Raw genomic sequence first — 20,030 nt, forward strand, 5'->3', positions numbered from 1 at the left:
CGCAGCCCCGCCCCCTCCTTGTGGTCCCGCCCCTCCTAGCTCCGAAGTCCCTGTCTTCGGCTCCGCTCCGCCTCTCCCTGTCCCCCTCTTCTCAGCGCCCGTGCCGGGTAGGATGCCGGGTAGGATGCTGGGTGCAGGGTGCCAGATTGGGGGTGCAGCATGCGAGGTCCAGCCCTTTGAGTTCTATCTTACAAACCCCCGTTTCCATTTGGAACACGCGCCCTTCCAGAGTAAGCCCCGCCTCACCCACTCGAGTCGCGCCCCGAGAATTAGCCATACTCTTTAGGCCCCACCGCCCAGCCCATTTGGTCAAGACCACGCCTCCCTTACTCTCAAGGTCGCCCCACTTCCTCGCTAGTAGCAGCCCACTGTATCTCCCAACTATATGAGACTTCCTCTCCAAACCGTTCCACTGAGAGACTCAGGACTTGTGGTTACGTGTGTTTTACTGCACTCAGCTCCAGTACAGCTTTTCCACCTTTATGGCTAGCACACAGGGTATCTTCAGGGCCCCATTACTCCACATTCAGCCAAGGTCAAGGCCTGAGTGAGGTCTGGGCTCCTAGAGTCTCCGCCCTCTCTCAAGCAAGGTAGAAGAGGAGGCCTCAGTTGTCCAGGCTCATGAGTAAGGCAGTGCCCCTCTTGATCCAATGATCAGCTGTCATGGCCCCTGACCGGAGGTCAATGCCAATGACGAAGGAGGATCTGTCTGAGCTGCCTGCTCGGTTGGGATAATAATAGCAGGGACAGGAGTACATGCCTGGGGGAAAGGAGAAGAAAAGGAGTTAGGCCCTGGGGCTGCTGGGAAAGCAGGACAGATGCAGGTGGGGGGGCGGATGAGCAGAGGATGGGTTAGGATCCACACTGGGAATCTGTCCCACCCTTGGCAGTCTTCTTGCGGCTCTCTGCAGGCCGGAAATGGATCGTGGGCATGAGGCAGACAAGCTGCATGGGTTCTGCCTCCACCAAGCAGGAGTTCTTCCGATCCCAGCCGGCCCCCTCCAGGTACAGGCCCCGAACCCAGACACCATCCTGGGGAGAGACAGGGGCAAGTTTGGGGGAAGTCTTCATGTACTGGAACTCCTGACCTGCCACCTCTCTCCTCCCTTCTTGACCAGTTATTTCCCGCCTTTGCATCCCGCCTCCTCTCTCCTCCCTTCTTGACCAGTTATTTCCCGCCTTTGCATCCAGCCTCTTCACCAGTTCTTCCTTTGCTCAGTGCCCTGAGCATATCTGGCTCGCACCTTAGGCGGATACACTAGGTTGCTGTCATCCACGGTGGAAACAACAAACTCCCAGGAGAGGCTGTCCACTGAAACCTGGGGGTGGAAGGTGGGAATGAGGGAGGACCCCAAAAAAGGGAGGTAAATATATGTCCCCAGCATCCATCCCCCATCACACTTTGCACATTGCTCACATTGTTTTGGCGAGCTGAAGACTGAAGCACAGCGGTGAGGAAGCCAGTGGGAAACGTGAAGCCAGACAGCCAGAAGATCACAGGCGGCCGGGCACGGCTGGCCCACAACTCAAACTGTTCCACACGCATAGCCAGGTCCCGGGTCCACGCAGCCAACGGTTTTTGTGAGGGATATCCCTGGGGAAGGAGGCAGTGTGTATTTATTCATTCATGCATTCAAACCCATATTTTGAGTACCTGGGGCAGATATGAAAAGAAAAATATGTGGTGTCGGCCCCTGTTCCCCAACTACAGTTGGGCAAAGCTCTCCAAAATCAAATCCAAGAGAAAACCAAAAACCAAACCCATTGCCGTCAAGTCCATTCTGACTCATAGTGACCCTATAAGATAGAGTAGAACCACCCCGTAGAGTTTCCAAGGAGCGCCTGGTGGATTCAAACTGCCAACCTTTTGGTTAGCAACTGTAGCTCTAAACCACTATGCCACCAGGGTTTCCAAATCCAGGAAAGAAGCATAAAATGATAACATGAATAACAACAGTAATGGTAATACTAACCAGCGGCCACTAATGAAGCACCTACTAAGTGTTATGCTCAGTGCTGGGAATCCTTAAAATATCCTTAGAGAGGTTAGTGACTTGCCCTGAGTAAGTCTGTAATTTAGTAAGTTAAGTTGGCCAGTGAATGGCAGGGCCAGATGTCAATCTTAAGCCTGTCTGGCTCTGAAGCCCAGGCTCATTGTTGTTTGTTCTGGGCCTCCCGAGAACCAGGCCGTGGGGGACAGGGGTGAGAGGAGAACTCATTGCTGGAATAGGACCGATGCTGCAGTGGTGTAATCTTGCCTTTCCCCAGAGTGGAGGAACATGGGCATCAAAGATGGAATTGAAAATCTCTTCCAGGCTTGTAGACATGACGATGAGGCCCTGGATGCCTTTTTCTAGGTCTGTCAGTGAGAACCTGAGTAAGAAGAGGTAGAGGGTTAGAGCTGACATGGGGCTGGGAGAGTCATCCCAGGTAGTAGGGAGGGCCTTTACCCTTGCCCCTCCCAATGTTCCTCAGAGCCTGTCTTCGCCTTACAGGATGGTCTCCATCAGCTTGTTGTATCTCTGAATCTCCTGCAGAAGGACCACATTGAGTGGGGAAGGATCCAGAGCCAGAAGTTTTCTGGTCCCTTCATAGTCAATCATTTCTGGGATCTTCTGCTTCACATCAGCAGCCAACTCAAGGACCTGCGTAGGCAGGAGCTCTAGAGTGTAGGTCTCTCTTTGTCATCACTTTCTCACCCCCAGGTGCTGTCCTCTTACCTTCTCTTCCCGGCTCTGGCCTCCAGCCCCAGTGGGTGTGATCTGGGGTTGCAGGGAAAGCAGAGTTTCAAAGAGAGTCCGTGCCTCGGTGATCTGGGAGGCCACATCAGCATTGGGGTGCTGGCCAAAGGCCTCAGGGGGATCCATGCCAGGCAACATGCTGATGTACTCCTTGTAAGAGGCCAGGCTCCCATCCTTTGGGACAAAATAGGTCTCCAGTGCCGACAACCTGGGAAGCCACAGCATAATTGTCGGCATGTTGTAGGTACTCTGGGGCTTCAATGCCAGGCCAAGACCCCAGTCTCTATGCTTGTCCCATTTGCCCAACCCTCTGCTCTTGCTCCCCACCCTTATCTCACAAACTCTGCCTTCCTGCAGTCTCATATTTTCTCCTCAAACACTTCCCCTAGTCCCGATCCAGCTACCTAGTCTGTGTCCTCTGGCCCCCTGCTCAATACTTCCTCCCCCTCACCGGTAGAAGGGGGTTGATAGAGTCTGGTCACAGAAATAGTCATTGATGTAGGTGGTGAGCAGGCGCCGGTCCCAGTCATCCGTCACATGCCCGCCGTAGTTGACACCAGCAATGAGATACTTGAGCGCATCCCAGGGCGTCTCCTCGTACTCATCCAGATAGAGGCTCAGCAAGTTCTCTGACACCTGTGTACGACCCCAGCCCCAGCCCCAGCCCCAGCCCCACCCACAGTTATGGCAGGACTTCTTTCAATGGGCTTTGACACAGACTTTCTGTCAGTGGGATCTTCCCAAAGAGGAGTCATGGGGTAGGAAAAGTAAGGAGGAAGGGCTTGGATAAGGGACCCCTGGTTAGCACAAACCTCGAAGTCTGAGTCATTGAAGCCATAGATGATGTTCCAGCCAAGCTGCAAGAACTTTTTGCGTTCAAGTAACACAGAGTGGAAGAAACAGAGTGCAAACAGCAGCTTCTTATACTTGGCAGGTTTGGAGCAGCGGGAAAACTGTGGTTCCGTCATCAGTTGGTAAAGACGTGTCATATTGGCCTTTAGGCCCTGGGGACAATGAAGTACAGAGGTGGGGTATGAAGCATCATGCTCAGCCCTGCCATCAGGACCACCATGTACAGTTGCAGAGGTTATTCCTTATACAGGGTAATGGCTAAAGGAGCAAGCTGAAATGCAGCCCTTGATCTACATACCAAAATGTACACTCATTCACAGGGTTGGGTACTTTCTCCATCTAATTCATGTACAGGCATTGTATGGGCTAGTGGTAGCCCTACTTCTTGTCCCCGCCCCCCACTTTTGCTCTTTTCAGCCATGATGTTCTCAATTGTGGATAAACCAGTAAACCAGTTGCCATTGAGTTGACACCAACTCACAGCAACTCCATTTATGTCAGAGTAGAACTGTGCTCCACAGGGTTTTCAATGGCTGATTTTTCAGATGTAGATTACCGGGGCTTTCTTCTGAAGCGCCTCTAGGTGGACTCGAACCTCCGACCTTTCAGTTAGCAGCCAAACATGTAAACCATTTGTACCACCCAGGGAATTCCAATTGTGAGTAGGCCAAATCAATTTGGGAGTGCCAGAAATTATGAACAAAGACATATACATGCAGCTATCAGCCAACAAAATGTACACAATTATGTGTAATGATTCAGTGTAGGTTAAAAAGCCCACAGCAACTCATCAAGGGGGAATATTGTAGGTGATTGGATTCATCAGGCTTCATGAACCAGTTGGGATTTGAATTCAGTCTTAAAAATGAGAAATTTATGACTAGGCTGAGAGGAGGGCTTTGGTTCCCTGGAGATTGAGGAATTAAAGAAATCAAAGCACAAAAAGGAGAATAAGTGAGATGATGGGCCTGGCTGAAGTCAAGTGCAAGTGCTCTAGTAGGGTAAGAAAGGCCATGGACAGATGGACATTCAATAAGAAGGCCTGGAATGGTAGTTTGAGCCAACTGGACTTGATTCATGAGGAATCATGGAACCACGCTCTGTCCTGAATAGGGCAGTGATATGCTGAAATAATGCTTTAAGTAGACTCACCTATGAGGTACAGAATGGCATAGTGAGAAATGTGAAGTACGAATATTGACTAGACCAATGGCAAAAAGAACATGTGTAATAGCACTTGTAATGGCATCAAAATATGCAAAGTATGTAGGAATAAATCTAATAAAAGTGTACAAATCTATATAGGGAAAATTACAAAACTTTATTGAAATATATTGAACAATGAATGGAGAGATATACTATATTCATGGACTGGAAGGCTTGACATTCTAAATATACAAATTTTCCCCAAACTGATCAATATAATTTCTTTGTGGAAGTTGGCGAGCCAATTCTTAAATTTATGTTGAAGAGTAAAAGGCCAAGAGCAGCCAATTCACTCCTGAAGAACAAGGTTAGGGGACTTGCCCTACCAGCTATGAAGAATTGTTATAAATCTATATGGTAATTAAGACAGGATGGTATTGAACCCAGTAGAAACATCTGAAGCTATAAACAGAAGAGCCCAGAAACCCACACATACATGGAAACATGATTTAACGCTAAGCAGGCATTACAGATCAGAGGGATAACTGTGGACTATTTGATAAATGGTACCGGCAAAATTGATTATCCATGTGGAAAAAAATAAAAGTGGACTTTTATGTCATATCATCTTCATAAAACTCAATTCTAAGTGTGTTAAAATCCTAAATGTGAAAGTTGAACTATAAAAAATTTTGAAGACAAATAAAAAAGAGCACCGTTATGACCTGGAAGTAGGTAAAGGTTTCTTGAAAAAGACAGAAGGAGCACAAAACATAGAAAATAAGATAGCTAAATGCAGCCTCCCCCCACGTGTCTGTCAGTTTGTCATACTGTGGGGGCTTGAGTGTTGCTGTGATGCTGGAAGCTATGCCACCGGTATTTAGATACCAGCAGGGTCACCTATGGAGGACAGGTTTCAGCTGAGCTTCCAGACTAAGACAGACTAGGAAGAAGGACCTGGCAGTCTACTTCTGAAAAGCATTAGCCAGTGAAAACCTTATGAATAGCAGTGGAGCATTCTCTGATATGGTGCTGGAAGATGAGCCCCCCGGGTTGGAAGGCACCCAAAGGATGGCTGGGGAAGAGCTGCCTCCTCAAGGTAGAGTCGACCTTAATGACGTGGATGGAGTAAAGCTTTCAGGACCTTCATTTGCTGATGTGGTGCAACTCAAAATGAGAAGAAACAGCTGCAAGCATCCATTAATAATCGGAACCTGGAATGTACGAAGTATGAATCCAGGAAAATTGGAAATCGTCAAAAATGAAATGGAATGCATAAACATCGATATCCTAGGCATTAGTGAGCTGAAATGGACTGGTATTGGCCATTTTGAATCAGACAATCATATAGTCTACTATGCTGGGAATGACAACTCGAAGAGGAATGGTGTTGCATTCATCGTCAAAAAGAACATTTCAAGATCTATCCTGAAGTACAGCGCTGTCAGTGATAAGATAATATCCATACGCCTACAAGGAAGACCAGTTAATACGACTATTATTCAAATTTATGCACCAACCACTGGGGCCAAAGATGAATAGAAGATTTTTATCAGCTGCACCAGTCTGAAATTGATCGAACATGCAATCAAGATACATTGATAATTACTGGCGATTGTAATGCGAGAGTTGGAAACAAAGAAGAAGGATCAGTAGTTGGAAAATATGGCCTTGGTGGTAGAAACAATGCCGAAGATCGAATGATAGAATTTTGCAAAACCAACAACTTCTTCATTGCAAATACCTTCTTTCACAACATAAACGACGACTATACACATGGGCCTCCCCAGATAGAACACACAGAAATCAAATTGACTACATCTGTGGAAAGAGATGATGGAAAAGTTCAATATCATCAGTCAGAACAAGGCCAGCGCCCGACTGTGGAACAGACCATCAATTGCTCATATGCAAGTTCAAGCTGAAACTGAAGAAAATCAGAGCAAGTCCACGAGAGCAAAAATATGACCTTGAGTATATCCCACCTGAATTTAGAGACCAGCTGAAGAATAGATTTGACGCATTGAACACTAGTGACCGAAGACCAGATGAGTTATGGAATGACATCAAGGACATCATCCATGAAGAAAGCAAGAGGTCATTGAAAAGACAGGAAAGAAAGAAAAGACCAAGATGGATGTCAGAGGAGACTCTGAAACTTGCTCTTGAGCGTCGAGCAGCTAAAGCAAAAGGAAGAATTGATGAAATAAAAGAACTGAACAGAAGGTTTCAAAGGGCCTCTCGAGAAGACAAAGTAAAGTATTATAATGACATGTGCAAAGAGCTGGAGTTGGAAAACCAAAAGGGAAGAACTCGCTTGGCATTTCTCAAGCTGAAAGAACTGAAGAAAAAATTCAAGCCTCAAGTTGCAATAGCAAAGGATTCCATGGGGAAAATATTAAACGACGCAGGAAGCATCAAAAGAAGATGGAAGGAATACACAGAGTCATTATACTGAAAAGAATTAATCGATATTCAAGCATTTCAAGAGGTGGCATATGACCAGGAACCGATGGTACTCAAGGAAGAAGTCCAAGCTGCTCTGAAGGCATTGGTGAAAAACAAGTCTCCAGGAATTGATGAAATATCAACTGAGATGTTTCAACAAACAGATGCAGCGCTGGAGGTGCTCACTCGTCAAGAAATATGCCAAGAAATATGGAAGACAGCTTCCTGGCCAACTGACTGGAAGAGATCCATATTTATGCCTGTTCCTAAGAAAGGTGATCCAACCGAATTTGGAAATTATAGAACAATATCATTAATATCACATGCAAGCAAAATTTTGCTGAAGATGATTCAAAAGTGGCTGCAGCAGTATATCGACAGGGAACTGCCAGAAATTCAGGCCGGTTTCAGAAGAGGATGTGGAACCAGGGATATCATTGCTGATGTCAGGTGGATCCTAGCTGAAAGCAGAGAATACCAGAAGGATGTTTACCTGTGTTTTATTGACTATGCAAAGGCATTCGACTGTGTGGATCATAACAAACTATGGATAACATCGCGAAGAATGGGAATTCCGGAACACTTAATTGTGCTCATGAGGAACCTTTATATAGATCAAGAGGCAGTTGTTTGGACAGAACAAGGGGATACTGTTTGGTTTAAAGTCAGGAGAGGTGTGCGTCAGGGTTGTATTCTTTCACCATACCTATTCAATCTGTATGCTGAGCAAATCTGAGAAGCTGGACTATATGAAGAAGAACGGGGCATCAGGATTGGAGGAAAACTCATTAACAACCTGAGTTATGCAGATGACACAACCTTGCTTGCTGAAAGTGAAGAGGACTTGAAGCACTTACTAATGAAGATCAAAGACCACAGCCTTTAGTATGGATTACACCTCAACATAAAGAAAACAAAAATCCTCACAACTGGACCAATGAGCAACATCATGACAAACAGAGAAAAGACTGAAGTTGTCAAGGATTTCATTTTACTTGGATCCACAATCAACAGCCATGGAAGGAGCAGTCAAGAAATCAAAAGATGCACTGCATTGGGTAAATCTGCTGCAAAGGACCTCTTCAAAGTGTTGAAGAGCAAAGATGTCATCCTGAAGACTAAGGTGCGCCTGACCCAAGCCATGGTATTTTCAATCACATCATATGCATGTGAAAGCTGGACAATGAATAAGGAAGACCGAAGAAGAGTTGGCGCCTTTGAATTGTGGTGTTGGTGAAGAATATTGAATATACCATGGGCTTCCAAAACAAAGAACAGATCTGTATTAGAAGAAGTACAGCTAGAATGCTCCTTAGAGGCAAGGATGGCGAGATTGCGTCTTACATACTTTGGACATGTTGTCAGGAGGGATCAGTCCCTGGAGAAGGACATCATGCTTGGCAGAGTACGGGGTCAGCGGAAAAGAGGAAGACCCTCAATAAGGTGGGTTGACACAGTGGCTGCAACAATGAGCTCAAGCATAACAACAATTGTAAAGATGGCACAGGACAGGGCAGTGTTTCCTTCTGTTGTGCATAGTATCGTTATGAGTCGGAACCGACTCGACGGCACCTAACAACAACAACAACGGCAAATGCAACCTCATGAAAATTAAGCATTTCTGTTCACTAGAAGAATGGCCTAAAGAAAAAAAGACAAACCACAAAACACATAAAAAAAAGATTAGAATCTGGAATGTATGAAGAAGCACGAAACATGAAGAACAGCATAAATGAATGTCAAGCACATAACGTTGAATGAAAAAAGAAAGTTACAGAGGAATGTACCCAGCATGATTCCATTAGCGATACAAACTTTGTGTTAAAATTATAAAGAAAATGAAGAATACAACACTGAGAATAGTGACTTCTTCCAAATGGGGAGGGACAACAACATGACTGGGGAGAGGCATGACCTAGACTTACAAGAAAATGGATTGTAAATACATTAATAAAAACATTACAAATGTGAAAAAAAGAAAACAGTAACAGTCTTTTTTAAATTGGATGGTGGGCTACTTCTGGCCAACATGGCACCATAGACAGAAGCACTACACCATCTCTCCATAGCAAAGACCAAAAAACTAAGTAAAACAGACAAATGTCATTCCTGGAACCTGATGTGCCAAATGAAGAGACAGAGAATTCAGCCAAGCACTGAATGGAATAAGAAATTGAGAGTGAAGAGAGATACATGCAGAGGGCCCCATCACCTAATGCAGCACAGATCCACGATCTTGGACTCCAGTCAGGGATCGACAGACAGGGAGCATGGGAAAGTAGCTTTGCAGAACTCCCAGCAGGAGACAGAGCACCCGGTAACTGGGGATACATGCTTTCCCACTCCCCATCCTCTCCTCGTTGCTCTTCCTCTGGGCTTCCTGGCTGGCTGTAGTGGCTCAGCCGGCCGGGAAGTGCAGCATCCATGCTGCTTGGATTCGCCCACTCACGTTGGAGATCGGTGTACAGGGAGTATGGGAAAGCAGCTTCACAAAGTTCCCAGCAGGAGACAGAGCACCTGCTGGACCTCTCCTCCTGCACCACAGCTGAATGACTGGCCCTGCCCATTGGACAAGGAGGTGTGTGACTAAAGTATCGTGACTACAGATGAGCAAACAACAAAGAATGCACAGCCCGCCTTCTCAGACAAAACCAAATAAAAAAGCAGGATGAAACAAACAAATCTACAATCAAGAAATGAAGAAAATAACGACTGAATGTCCCGAAGACAGCAGACAATACCAAAACATATTTAAAAAAGAAGACAGGAAGGGTCCAGTAGGTGTCCAAAACAAAACACCAGGTGACTTTTTAGTAGAAGAAAAGGCACTAAACTACCTGACAGGGAGTTCAAATCTCTAATATTCAGAGCAATCTAAGAGTTGAAGCAAAAAGTAGACAAAAAAATGAGGAAAAAATAGACAAATTTTTGGAAAAGGCAGACAAATTCATGAAAAATACAGACAAAAAATGGAACAATTCAGGAAAGTAATACAGGAACAAAATGCCAAATTAATTCATAACTAGAAATCATACAAAAACAAAAATTAGAAATCCAAAAGATAAACAAGATTTCAGAAATGGACAGTGTCATAGAACGACTGAGGAGGAGGTTTGAAACGATAGAAGACAGAATCAGCGAAATTGAAGACAAACACTTGGATACAACTCTGAGGAAAAATCAGAATAAAGAATGAAGATAAATGAAGAAATTCTGAGAATTATGTGGGATACAATCAAAAGCAAAAATTTGTAAGTGATCAGAGTTCCAGAACAGGGAGAGAAAACGGAAGACACAAAGAGGATCATTGAATTGCTGACGGAAAACATCCCTAATATCATGAATGATGAAAAGCTGACCATCCAAGAAGCTCAGTGAACCCCATATTGGATAGACCCCAAAAGAAAAACACCAAGGCATATCATAAGCACACTCACAAAAACTAAAGACAAAGAAAAAAATCCTGCAAGCAGCTTCAGAAAAACAAAAAGCCACATACAGAGGAGAAACAATAAGACTAAGCTCTGATTATTCGGGAGAAACAATGCAGGCAAGAAGGCAATGGGATGACATATATAAAACCTTGAAAGAAAACCAAGAAAAATATATTCTGTAAAACATTCATTCAAATTTGATGGTGAAATCAGGACATTCCCAGATAAATAGAAATTAAGGGAATATGTAAAAACCAAACCAAACTTACAAGAATTATTAAAGGGAGTCCTTTGGTCTGAGAACAAACAACATCAGACCTCAGCCTGAATCTAGGATGCAGATAGTACCAGCCAGATATAAACCTAGGAAATGAACTCTCAAGGACTATCCAAAATCAAAACACTTGCAACAGGGAACCAGAGAGGTTAATCTGTAAATAACAGCAATGTCAGTAAAAGAGGGACTAAACAGCATAGGTATAGAACTCTCTAACGGAGAGGAAAGCAAGGCAATATCAAGTAATAATAGACTGGTTCAAACCTAGGAAGATAAAGGTAAATTTCAAAAGGTAACCACAAAGAAAGTTAACAAATCTACTCATCAAAATAAAGAAGAAAAACATAAAGTCTCAATAAAAACAAAATCTACAAAAACAAAAGAAATCCACAAACAGAAGGAACTCAGCACAGGAGAGTGAGAGGACGGAAGAAAAACGTTAGATGAATCTGCAAAGCATCTCATAACATGGATGCATCTGGAGGACATTATGCTGAGTGAAATAAGTCACTCACAAAAGGACAAATATTTCATGACACCACTACTGTAAAAACTCATGAAAAAAAAAACATACAAAAAGAAACAATATTTGATGGTTATGAGGGAGGGGAGGGGTGGGGATGGAAAAACACTTAACAGGCAAAAGATAAGCGGTAAAAAAAATAAATAAATGGATGATGGGTACACAGGTATTCATTGAATCATTATTCTTTCTATCTTGCATATATCTTATATTCTTTTGTATTTACTTAATATTTAATTCTTTGAAAAGACAGGAGAGAAGGCAGTGATCCAGGAATATACTCCAGCACTATACCTCTAGCTGGCAACTGGGGGCTGTGATTATGAAGACTTTCCTAACTGAAGTAAAGCTCAGATGAACAACTGTCCTCTTAACTATTTGGACTGACTTGGTCTATCCTGATGCAAAAATTGGCCTCTTTCTCAAGACAGCTAAATTGAAAAACTTATTCTGGAATGCACCCTGTGCTGTGGGAAATGTTATAAAGGACATTATCGGATCATTTGACAAAATCAGAATATGTATAATAGATTAAATTGAAATGTTGTTGTTGTTAGGTGCCGTTGAGTGGATTCCGACTCGTAGCAACCCCATGTACAACAGAATGAAACACTGCCTGGTCCTGTGCCATTCTCACAATCGTTACTGTGCTTCAGCCCATTGTTGCAGCCACTGTGTCAATCCATCTTGTTGAGGATCTTCTTCTTTTTCACTGACCCTCTATTTTACCAAGCATAATGTCCTTCTCCAGGACTGATCCCTCCTGATAATATGTCCAAAGTGTGTGAGACATGTCTCACCATCCTTGCTTCTAAGAAGTATTCCGGTTGTACTTCTTCCAAGACATATCTGTTCATTTAAAATATTGTATCAATGCTAAATCTATTAAAGTTGGCATCTGTACTGCAGTTATGTAAGAGACCATCCTTATTCTTAAGATTGAACCCTTTACACTGAAATTTTTAAGGACAAAGAGCCGCAGTGTATGCAATTTACTCTCAGGCTCAGGAAAATGCATGCGTGTGTGTGTCTGTGTGTGTGTGTGTGTATATAGAAGGAGACAGAGAGAGAGAAAATGATAAGACAAATGGGGCAAAATGTTAACAGTAGATGGATCTGAATAACATATATGGGTGTTCTTTGCAGTATTTTTACAACTTTTTGTTGTTCAAATTGAATTTTTTTTTTATTGTGAGTTAAATGAATGTTTGTGGAGCAAATTAGTTTCTCATTAAACAGTTAACACACAAATTGTTTTGTAATGTTGATTGCCAACCCCACGATGTGTCAACACTCTCTCCTTCTCCACCCTGGGTTCCCTGTTTCTATTCATCCATTTTTCCTGTCCCTTGCTGTCTTTGCTTTTGGGCTGGTGTCCCCATTAGTCTCCTATACATGATCGAACTAGGAAGCGCATTCCTCACGTGTGTTACTTTTGGCCCTATAGACCTGTCTAATCTTTGGCTGAAGGGTAAACCTCAGGAGTGACTTCAGTACTGAGTTAAAAGCGTGTCCAGGGGCCATACTCTCGGGGATTCTTCAGTCTCTGTCAGACCGGCAAGTCTGGGGTGTGTGTGTGTGTGTGTGTGTGTGTGTGTACGCGTGTGTGCGTGTATGTGAATTTGAATTTTGTTCTACATTTTTCTCCTGCTCTGTCCAGGACCCTGTATAGTGATCTCTGTCAGAGCAGTCAGTGGTGGTAACCTGGCACCATCTAATTGTTCTGGGCTCAGTCCGGTGGAGGCTGTGGTAGTTGTGGTCCATTAGTCCTTTGCATTAATCTTTCCCTTGTGTCTTTGGTTTTCTTTTACACCTTTTCTGTAAGCGAAAAATTATTTTCAGAAAAAATGACGGCCTGATATGTGCCACCATATGGATGAACCTTGAAAACATTATGCTGAGTGAATTAAATCGATCACAAAAGGAAAGCTATTGTATGATCTCACTTATATGAAATATCTAGAATAAGCAAATGTATAATCAAACCTGTTGCTGTCAAGTCGATTTTGACTCATAGCGACCTTGTAGGACAGAGTAGAACTGCCCTATAGGGTTTCCAAGGCCATAAATCCTTATGGGATCAGACTGCCACATCTTTCTTCCCTGGAGAGGCTGGCGGGTTCAATCTGCCAACCATTCGGTTAGCAGCCAAGTGCTTAACCCACTGTGCCACCGGGGCTTCTTAGGCAAATGTACGGAGACCAAAATTTAGTAGTGCTCACCAGGGGTGGGAGGGAGGGGGGAAAGGGAGAGTCATTGCTTCGAAGCCTTAGGTTCCTATTTATGGTGATAAAAATTTGGCAATGATTATTAGTAATGGTTACACTACATGATTAATATAATTCGTGTCACTAAATTGTATGTGGGAAAAACATTGAATTGGCAAATGTTGTGTTATATCTATTTTTACAATGATTTAAAAAAGAAAATTACATTGGCCTGTTTGTCAGCTTCCAAAAGCAATCTAGTTGTACCAAGTATACCCTGGATTTTCTCCTTTCACCGAAGGTCTGGTAGATCCCAGGAAGGGTCTGCAGAACCAGCAAGCAGCATTTCACATAAATCTCTTCCAGGTTGGGCCAGAACTACTGAGGGACCTGTCCCGTCTGGACCCTCCCCACCACACAGTCACCCTCTCTGATTTCTCTCTTCCTCCTCCGAGGTTTCCCCTCAGATGCGTCATGGCCTCCCACTTGTACCACACAGAGCTAGAGAGTGTCTGACTCCGAGCTTACATAACTCTACCCGTCACAGGATGCACAACCAACGAAGGCCCTCTATAGTTACCAAGGCACATTCCTCTCTTAGAAGGCAAAAAAAAACGTTTCTTAAAAATGAAAAAAAAAAAAAAAAATCTGTTATGCTGATGACACATTTCTGGACTGTTCAGCATTATTAAAAGGACTACAGGATTACTTTTGTGGGCACAAGAGAATGTAAGGAAATGTTGAGAAGCAGCAAGGCTCACTAGTTAAGAGAATTAATCTGGGAACCCAACTACCCAAATTCTGGCTCTGGACTAGTTATTTACTCTTTGTATGCCTCCGTTTCCTTATATGTAAAAAGGGGGTGATAGTAGTACTTACCTGATAGGGTGTTTGTGTGTAGATTAAATGCATTAATAAATGTAAAGTACTTAGAACAGTGCCAGACACATAATAATAACTCAAGGAATGTTAGCTGTGATACAACCATCTTGGAAAACGATATGGCGCTTCCTTAGAAAGCTAGAAATAGAAATACCATATGATCCAGCAATCCCTCTCTTAGGAATATATCCTAGAGAAATAAAGAGTCATCACAGGGACAGACATATGCACACCCATGTTCATCGCAGCATTGTTCACAACAGCAAAAAGATGGAAACAACCTAGATGCCCATCAACAGATAAATGGATAAACAAACTGTGGTACATACACACAATGGAGTACTCTGCAATATTTAAGAACAACGATGAATCTGTGAAGCATCTCACAACATGGATGAATCTGGAGGACATTATGCTGAGGGAAATAAGTCAATCACAAAAGGACATACATTGTATGAGACCTCTACTATAAGGACCCATGAAAAGGTTTACATTCAAAAAGAAACAATCTTTGATGGTTATGAGGGAGGGAAGGGGTGGGCATGGAAAAACACTTAATAGACAATAGATAAGTGGAAACTTTGGTGAAGGGTAAGACAGTACACAATACTGGGGAAGCCAGCACAACCTGTACAAGGCAAGGCTATGGCAGCTCCATAGACACATCCAAGCTCCCTGACAGACCGAATTGCTGGACTGAGGGCTGCGGAGACCATGGTCTTGGGGAATATCTAGCTCAATCGACATAACAGAGTTTAAAAATATGTTCTACGTTCTACTTTGGTCATAGCATCTGGGGTCTTAAAAGGTTGTGAATGGCCATCTAGGGTGCTCCACTGATCTCACCCCTTGCCTTCGGAAGCAAAGAAGAATGAAGAAAACTAAAGACACAAGGGAAAGACTAGTCCAAAAGACTAATGGACCACATCTACCACGGCCTCCACCAGACTGAGTCAGTACAACAAGATGGTGCCCATCTACCGCCACTGACTGCTCTGAAAGGGATCACAATAGAGGGTCCCAGACAGATTTGGAGAAAACTGTAGAACAAAATTCTAACTCAAAAAGAAAGACCAGACTTGCTGGCCTGATAGAGATTAGAGAAACCCTGAGAGTATGGCCCCCGACACCTTTTCAGCTCAGTGACGAGGCCATTCCTGAGGTTCACCCTTCAGCCAAAGACTGAACAGGCCCATGGAACAAAACAAAAACGAGACTAAAGGGGCGCACCAGCCCTGGGGCAGGGACTGGAAGGCAGGAGGGAACAAGAAAGCTGGTAATAGGGAACCCAGGGTTGAGAAGGGAGAGTGCTGACATGTCATGGGGTTGTTAACCAACGTCATAGAACAATGTGTGTACCAACTGTTCGATGAGAAACTAGTTTGTTCTGTAAACCTTCATCTAAAGTACAATAAAAAAAAAAGAGAAAACGAACAAAGCAACAAAAAATGTCAGCTATTATTACCATTATGTTCTAAGAGTTTGACCAAAGGAGGAGAGAAATGAATTTGAATTTTTAGGCCTTTTGGAAAATAGAATCAAACAAGGCTGTTTTGTTGTTAAGACAGAGAAGAGCTCTCTCTGATACATCTACGACCACCCATACCTTTGGTGGCTCCGTGGTCATCTTGATGCTGGCCTGCAGGATGGAGATAGGGAAGTCCGGGTGGGGGCTGGAGCTGAGCCAGAGGCGGAAGGAAGGATGAGGATCCTCCACCTGCAGCTGTTCCACCAGCTTATCCAGATTCGGCATCCATGACAGTGACAGGTGGCAGTTAGCCAGGAACACCCAGTGTCCTGCAAGGAGATGCTGGGCTCAGTGGTGATCACGCCCTAAGCCCCACCTGTCCGCACACTTTCCAAATGCTCAGGTCTTCCACTTCTGGGTCTGCCTGGAGAAATGGGAGCTGCAGTTACAGTGGTGTGATTGGGGTTGGAGGTGCTGGGGAATAGGACCAGGACCAGGACGGGGGTGGAAGAACAGGATAGACACTGACCCTGAATCACACCCTCTCGGAGGAGCCGAGCGGCGATGGGGGCCTGGCCCTGGCCCAAGGACAGGGCATTGAAGCGCTGGCCCATGCCTGTGTGCTCTGCCAGCTGGAGCAGGGCGCTGGTGGGGTCTACACCCGGGGACAGGATGAATATGAGTGGGGTTCGTGGGGTTGAATCCTCCATCACCTGCCAGAGCACAGGGAATGGCCTTAGTGGAAGACCACATCACTGAGAGGGGAGACAGAGTGAGGACATGCATGTGATAGACAGAAACGGGGAGAGGCCACAGGGAGGCCCTGGGCTGGTGTGGGCAAGGAAGCCCAGCTACTGACCAACTTCATGTTTAGCACAGGCGGCTCGATGAAGCGGGAGCCCAGGTTGGAGACAATGAAAGAAGTCACACAGAATGCCACTCGGTCCTGGCGCAGGGAGCGAACAATCAACATCCGCTGCATTTCATTGCAGGCGTTCTCCCACTCACCTGGGATGGTAGAACAAGTGCCAGGAGGGTGAGTCTGGAGGAGCCGGGCATCTAGACAAAGGGTGACCTGCAGGGAGTGCTGGAGGCGGGGCGCAGAGACACACTCGAGGAAGAGGGGGACTGGGGAGAAGGGCTCAAGGATGAAGAGAAGAGAAAGTACGGGCTGGCAGGAGGAGAGGAGAAGGGCAGGGAGAGGGAGGCTCAGCTGCCAGGTACCTGGCAGCATAGCCTTTTCCGGGGCAGCGTTGGTATACCACAGGTGCCAGTCACGAGGATACTGCTCAAAGGAGTTCATGAGTCCGTGGAAGTTGGTCAGTTTGTCTAGCTCTGTGATGTTATCCCAGTAGGCATCAGCAAGCCAACTAGTACATGGGTTGTCCATTTGGCCCTCCCGGTCCAGGACCTGGGGGAAAGGAGAGGAAAAAGGGATTGGTTGGAAACAGCTCAAAAGAGTTATCTTTTTTCCTGCCCCACTCGCCTGGGTGGGAGAGCCGTCTTGCATGAAACAGAGTAAAAAGATGAATCCAGGAATCTGAAATAGGTTGGAATTGACCTTTATTGCGGGAAATAAACTTGAGGATCCAGGTAAGACTCTTGACACCATGCAGAAATAGCACATTCAAATTTAGGAAGCTTGCGCCCTCTGGTGGATATCTGGTAACAATTTCTCCCAGCATCTCAAACCCTAATGACTTTCACTGGTAGCCTGCCCCTCAGATGCATCAACTGCTCATTCATTCACTTAATTATTCCTAAAAAAAAAAAAAAGTCCACCAACTAAGTATTTTAAGCACTTGGGACACATGACTGAACAAAATGAACAAACATCTCTCCCCTTAAGGAGCTTATTTTCCAATATGGGAGGGCAGTTAAGAAATCAAAAGCATAACAAATAAATAATTGAGCGTGATAGAAGATGACAGCGCTATAGGAAAATGGAACAGGGTAAACAGGGTAAATAAAGGCAAGTACTGCGGGGTAGTTTGAAGTATTACGTGAGAGGTCACACTGAGTTGAGATTTGAATCGAGGCTTGAAGGAGGTGAGAGGGCCAAGTGGACACGTGGGGGAACAGTGTTCCAGAAGAGGGAAGGCCCAGAACACAGGCCCTAAGGTGGGCTATGCCTGCGTGGACAGCAGGAGGCCTGTACAGCTGGAGCGGAGTGAGGAGAAGAGTGGGAGGTTACGTTCGGTGATGGGGGATACCAGTCAAAATGGCACCCATTGAGCAGGATCACTCTGGTTGCTGTGCTGAGATTGCTGGGGGTGGCAAGGAGCTCTTGGGAGGCTATTGCTGAAATCCAGATGAGAGATGAAGTGAAGGTAGTAAAAAGAATGAAGTTGTTGTCCAAGAGATGGGAGAATGACTGCCCCAAGGAAATGTAGTATGGCTGTCCTGCAGCTTTAAGGGCCCCCTTGGGGTTCACAATCATGAATTTAGAGCGAGTCCAGGTGGTATGATTGTGTGTTTTTCTCCATCCATGTTCAGTTGCATGGGCCACACAGGGACAGAGGAGAAGAAGAGCTGGATCTAACCAGGGGCTAGTTTGGCCAAGCAAATGTAATGCTGAGATGGAGGGGTCAGGGGCTGAGGGGTCTGCTAGGGAGAGACTGTAATGGTGACCAGGAAATTTAGGGTGGGGAAGGAGTGGCTTGAGAGGTAGTTAAAAAGTGGCAAGATCATGGGCCACAGGTAAGAGGGGCTTCAAAGTCCAGCCTTTAACACAAGCAAGAGAACAAAAGGCCAGTCACCCCCCATAGCCCAGGAGCTCGTCATGCACCTGCTCCTGGCCTGGTTTCCTCAGCTCCTTCACTGGAGCCTTGGGTCTAACCACTGAGTATGGAGTCCTCATCATACTTGCCCAGATCCCCAACCTTGACCACCCCTTACTCCGATTGCCCTCTGCCCAACTTACCACACCCCCACGTAGAAAGAAGTTGTATTCATCCATGTTGAGCTTGCCAGAAGTCTCCAGGATTTTGGCGCACATCTGAAAACTGAATAACAGCTTGTGGCGCTCAAAAAGGGTGCGGCAGGTGTACCTGGAAGAAGGAGACAGAGGGGATGGAGGAAGCAGCATGAAGCAGGGGCAGGCTGCTAATATGAATGCTTCCTGAGTGGAGACCAGACAATCACAGAGCCTTGGGTAGAAGAAGGACCTTAGTCTTCATCTAATCCAAACCTTCTCTAAAGAGCCAAAGACTCAGAGACAGAGAGAGAAGAAGTGATTTTCCTGGAGCACACTGGTAATCAGTCACTCATATTAAAACACACAAACACTCACATTGATTGGACCCGCTACTATATGCCAGGCACTCTGCTAGGTCCCGAAGCCACAAGGATGAACAAGCCAGTCTCAGTCCTTGCAAAAGTCATGATAGGGCAGAGAGGACATACATAGAAGCCACCGATAATGACATGGCATAGCGAGTCCTATAAGCAGGTAGCAGGGGTAGGGGGTGGGGGGTAAGGGTGGGAGTGGGAAGGTGGTCCGGGAGCACGGGGCCCAGCTCTGCCTGGTGGACTACAGGGAAGTTTCTGAGAGCAGCTGACTCCCAAGGCTCAGAGGAGTTATCAAGTGAGACAGAAGAGGGAGCAAGGGAGAACACTCCAGGTGGAGGCCACAGCATGAGCAGAAGCAGAAGGTGAGAAAAGCTTGGCACACAGGACAGTCAGTGTGGCTCAGGCATCCAGTGTAGGTGAGAGGGAAGGTGAGGCATGAGGCTGGAGAGACAGGGAGGGCTTTGTGGGCTCCTGGAGACAAGACAACCACGAAAGAGTTCACATGGGGGAAAGAGATGGTCAGACTGGTAGGCTTGGAAGGCCCGTACTGGCAAACACAGGAGGGTAGGCTGGAGAGGGACAAAGTGAAAGGCAGGATGGCCTTCTAGGAGGTTATCATGTAGCTCAGAAAAAAGACCATGAAGGCCTGAGCTCTGGTATAGCTGTAGCAGTGGGGATGGTGACGAGGGAACAGTTTGGAGAAATACTTATTGGCAAAACATGTTGATTGACCTGAGAGGTAAGGGAGAGGGAGGAGTCAA

General features: G+C 45.4%; 1 protein-coding gene across 8 annotated transcripts in view; it reads right to left on the reverse strand.

Annotated features, from left to right (window-relative positions):
• Positions 1–88: 88 nt before the first annotated feature.
• DNAH2 (dynein axonemal heavy chain 2) overlaps positions 89–20,030 on the reverse strand; it is a 137,860-nt gene continuing 117,918 nt past the window's right edge. For 7 of the 8 annotated variants that reach the window (XM_049859280.1, XM_049859277.1, XM_049859276.1 and 4 more), the window contains 14 exons: positions 18,902–19,028; positions 17,203–17,389; positions 16,838–16,986; positions 16,508–16,691; positions 16,117–16,307; positions 3,554–3,745; positions 3,193–3,377; positions 2,721–2,949; positions 2,494–2,645; positions 2,259–2,373; positions 1,418–1,594; positions 1,245–1,319; positions 882–1,032; positions 89–760 (listed from right to left, as the gene is read on the reverse strand). In XM_049859280.1, the coding sequence (XP_049715237.1) occupies positions 606–760; positions 882–1,032; positions 1,245–1,319; positions 1,418–1,594; positions 2,259–2,373; positions 2,494–2,645; positions 2,721–2,949; positions 3,193–3,377; positions 3,554–3,745; positions 16,117–16,307; positions 16,508–16,691; positions 16,838–16,986; positions 17,203–17,389; positions 18,902–19,028 (2,269 nt within the window). In that variant the 3' untranslated portion in view covers positions 89–605. Of the gene's footprint in view, positions 761–881; positions 1,033–1,244; positions 1,320–1,417; positions 1,595–2,258; positions 2,374–2,493; positions 2,646–2,720; positions 2,950–3,192; positions 3,378–3,553; positions 3,746–16,116; positions 16,308–16,507; positions 16,692–16,837; positions 16,987–17,202; positions 17,390–18,901; positions 19,029–20,030 lie in introns of those variants that run through there. The other variant, XM_049859281.1, reaches the window with a different exon arrangement.

This window comes from Elephas maximus, chromosome 19, assembly GCF_024166365.1.
Source record: "Elephas maximus indicus isolate mEleMax1 chromosome 19, mEleMax1 primary haplotype, whole genome shotgun sequence".
Taxonomy (NCBI): domain Eukaryota; kingdom Metazoa; phylum Chordata; class Mammalia; order Proboscidea; family Elephantidae; genus Elephas; species Elephas maximus.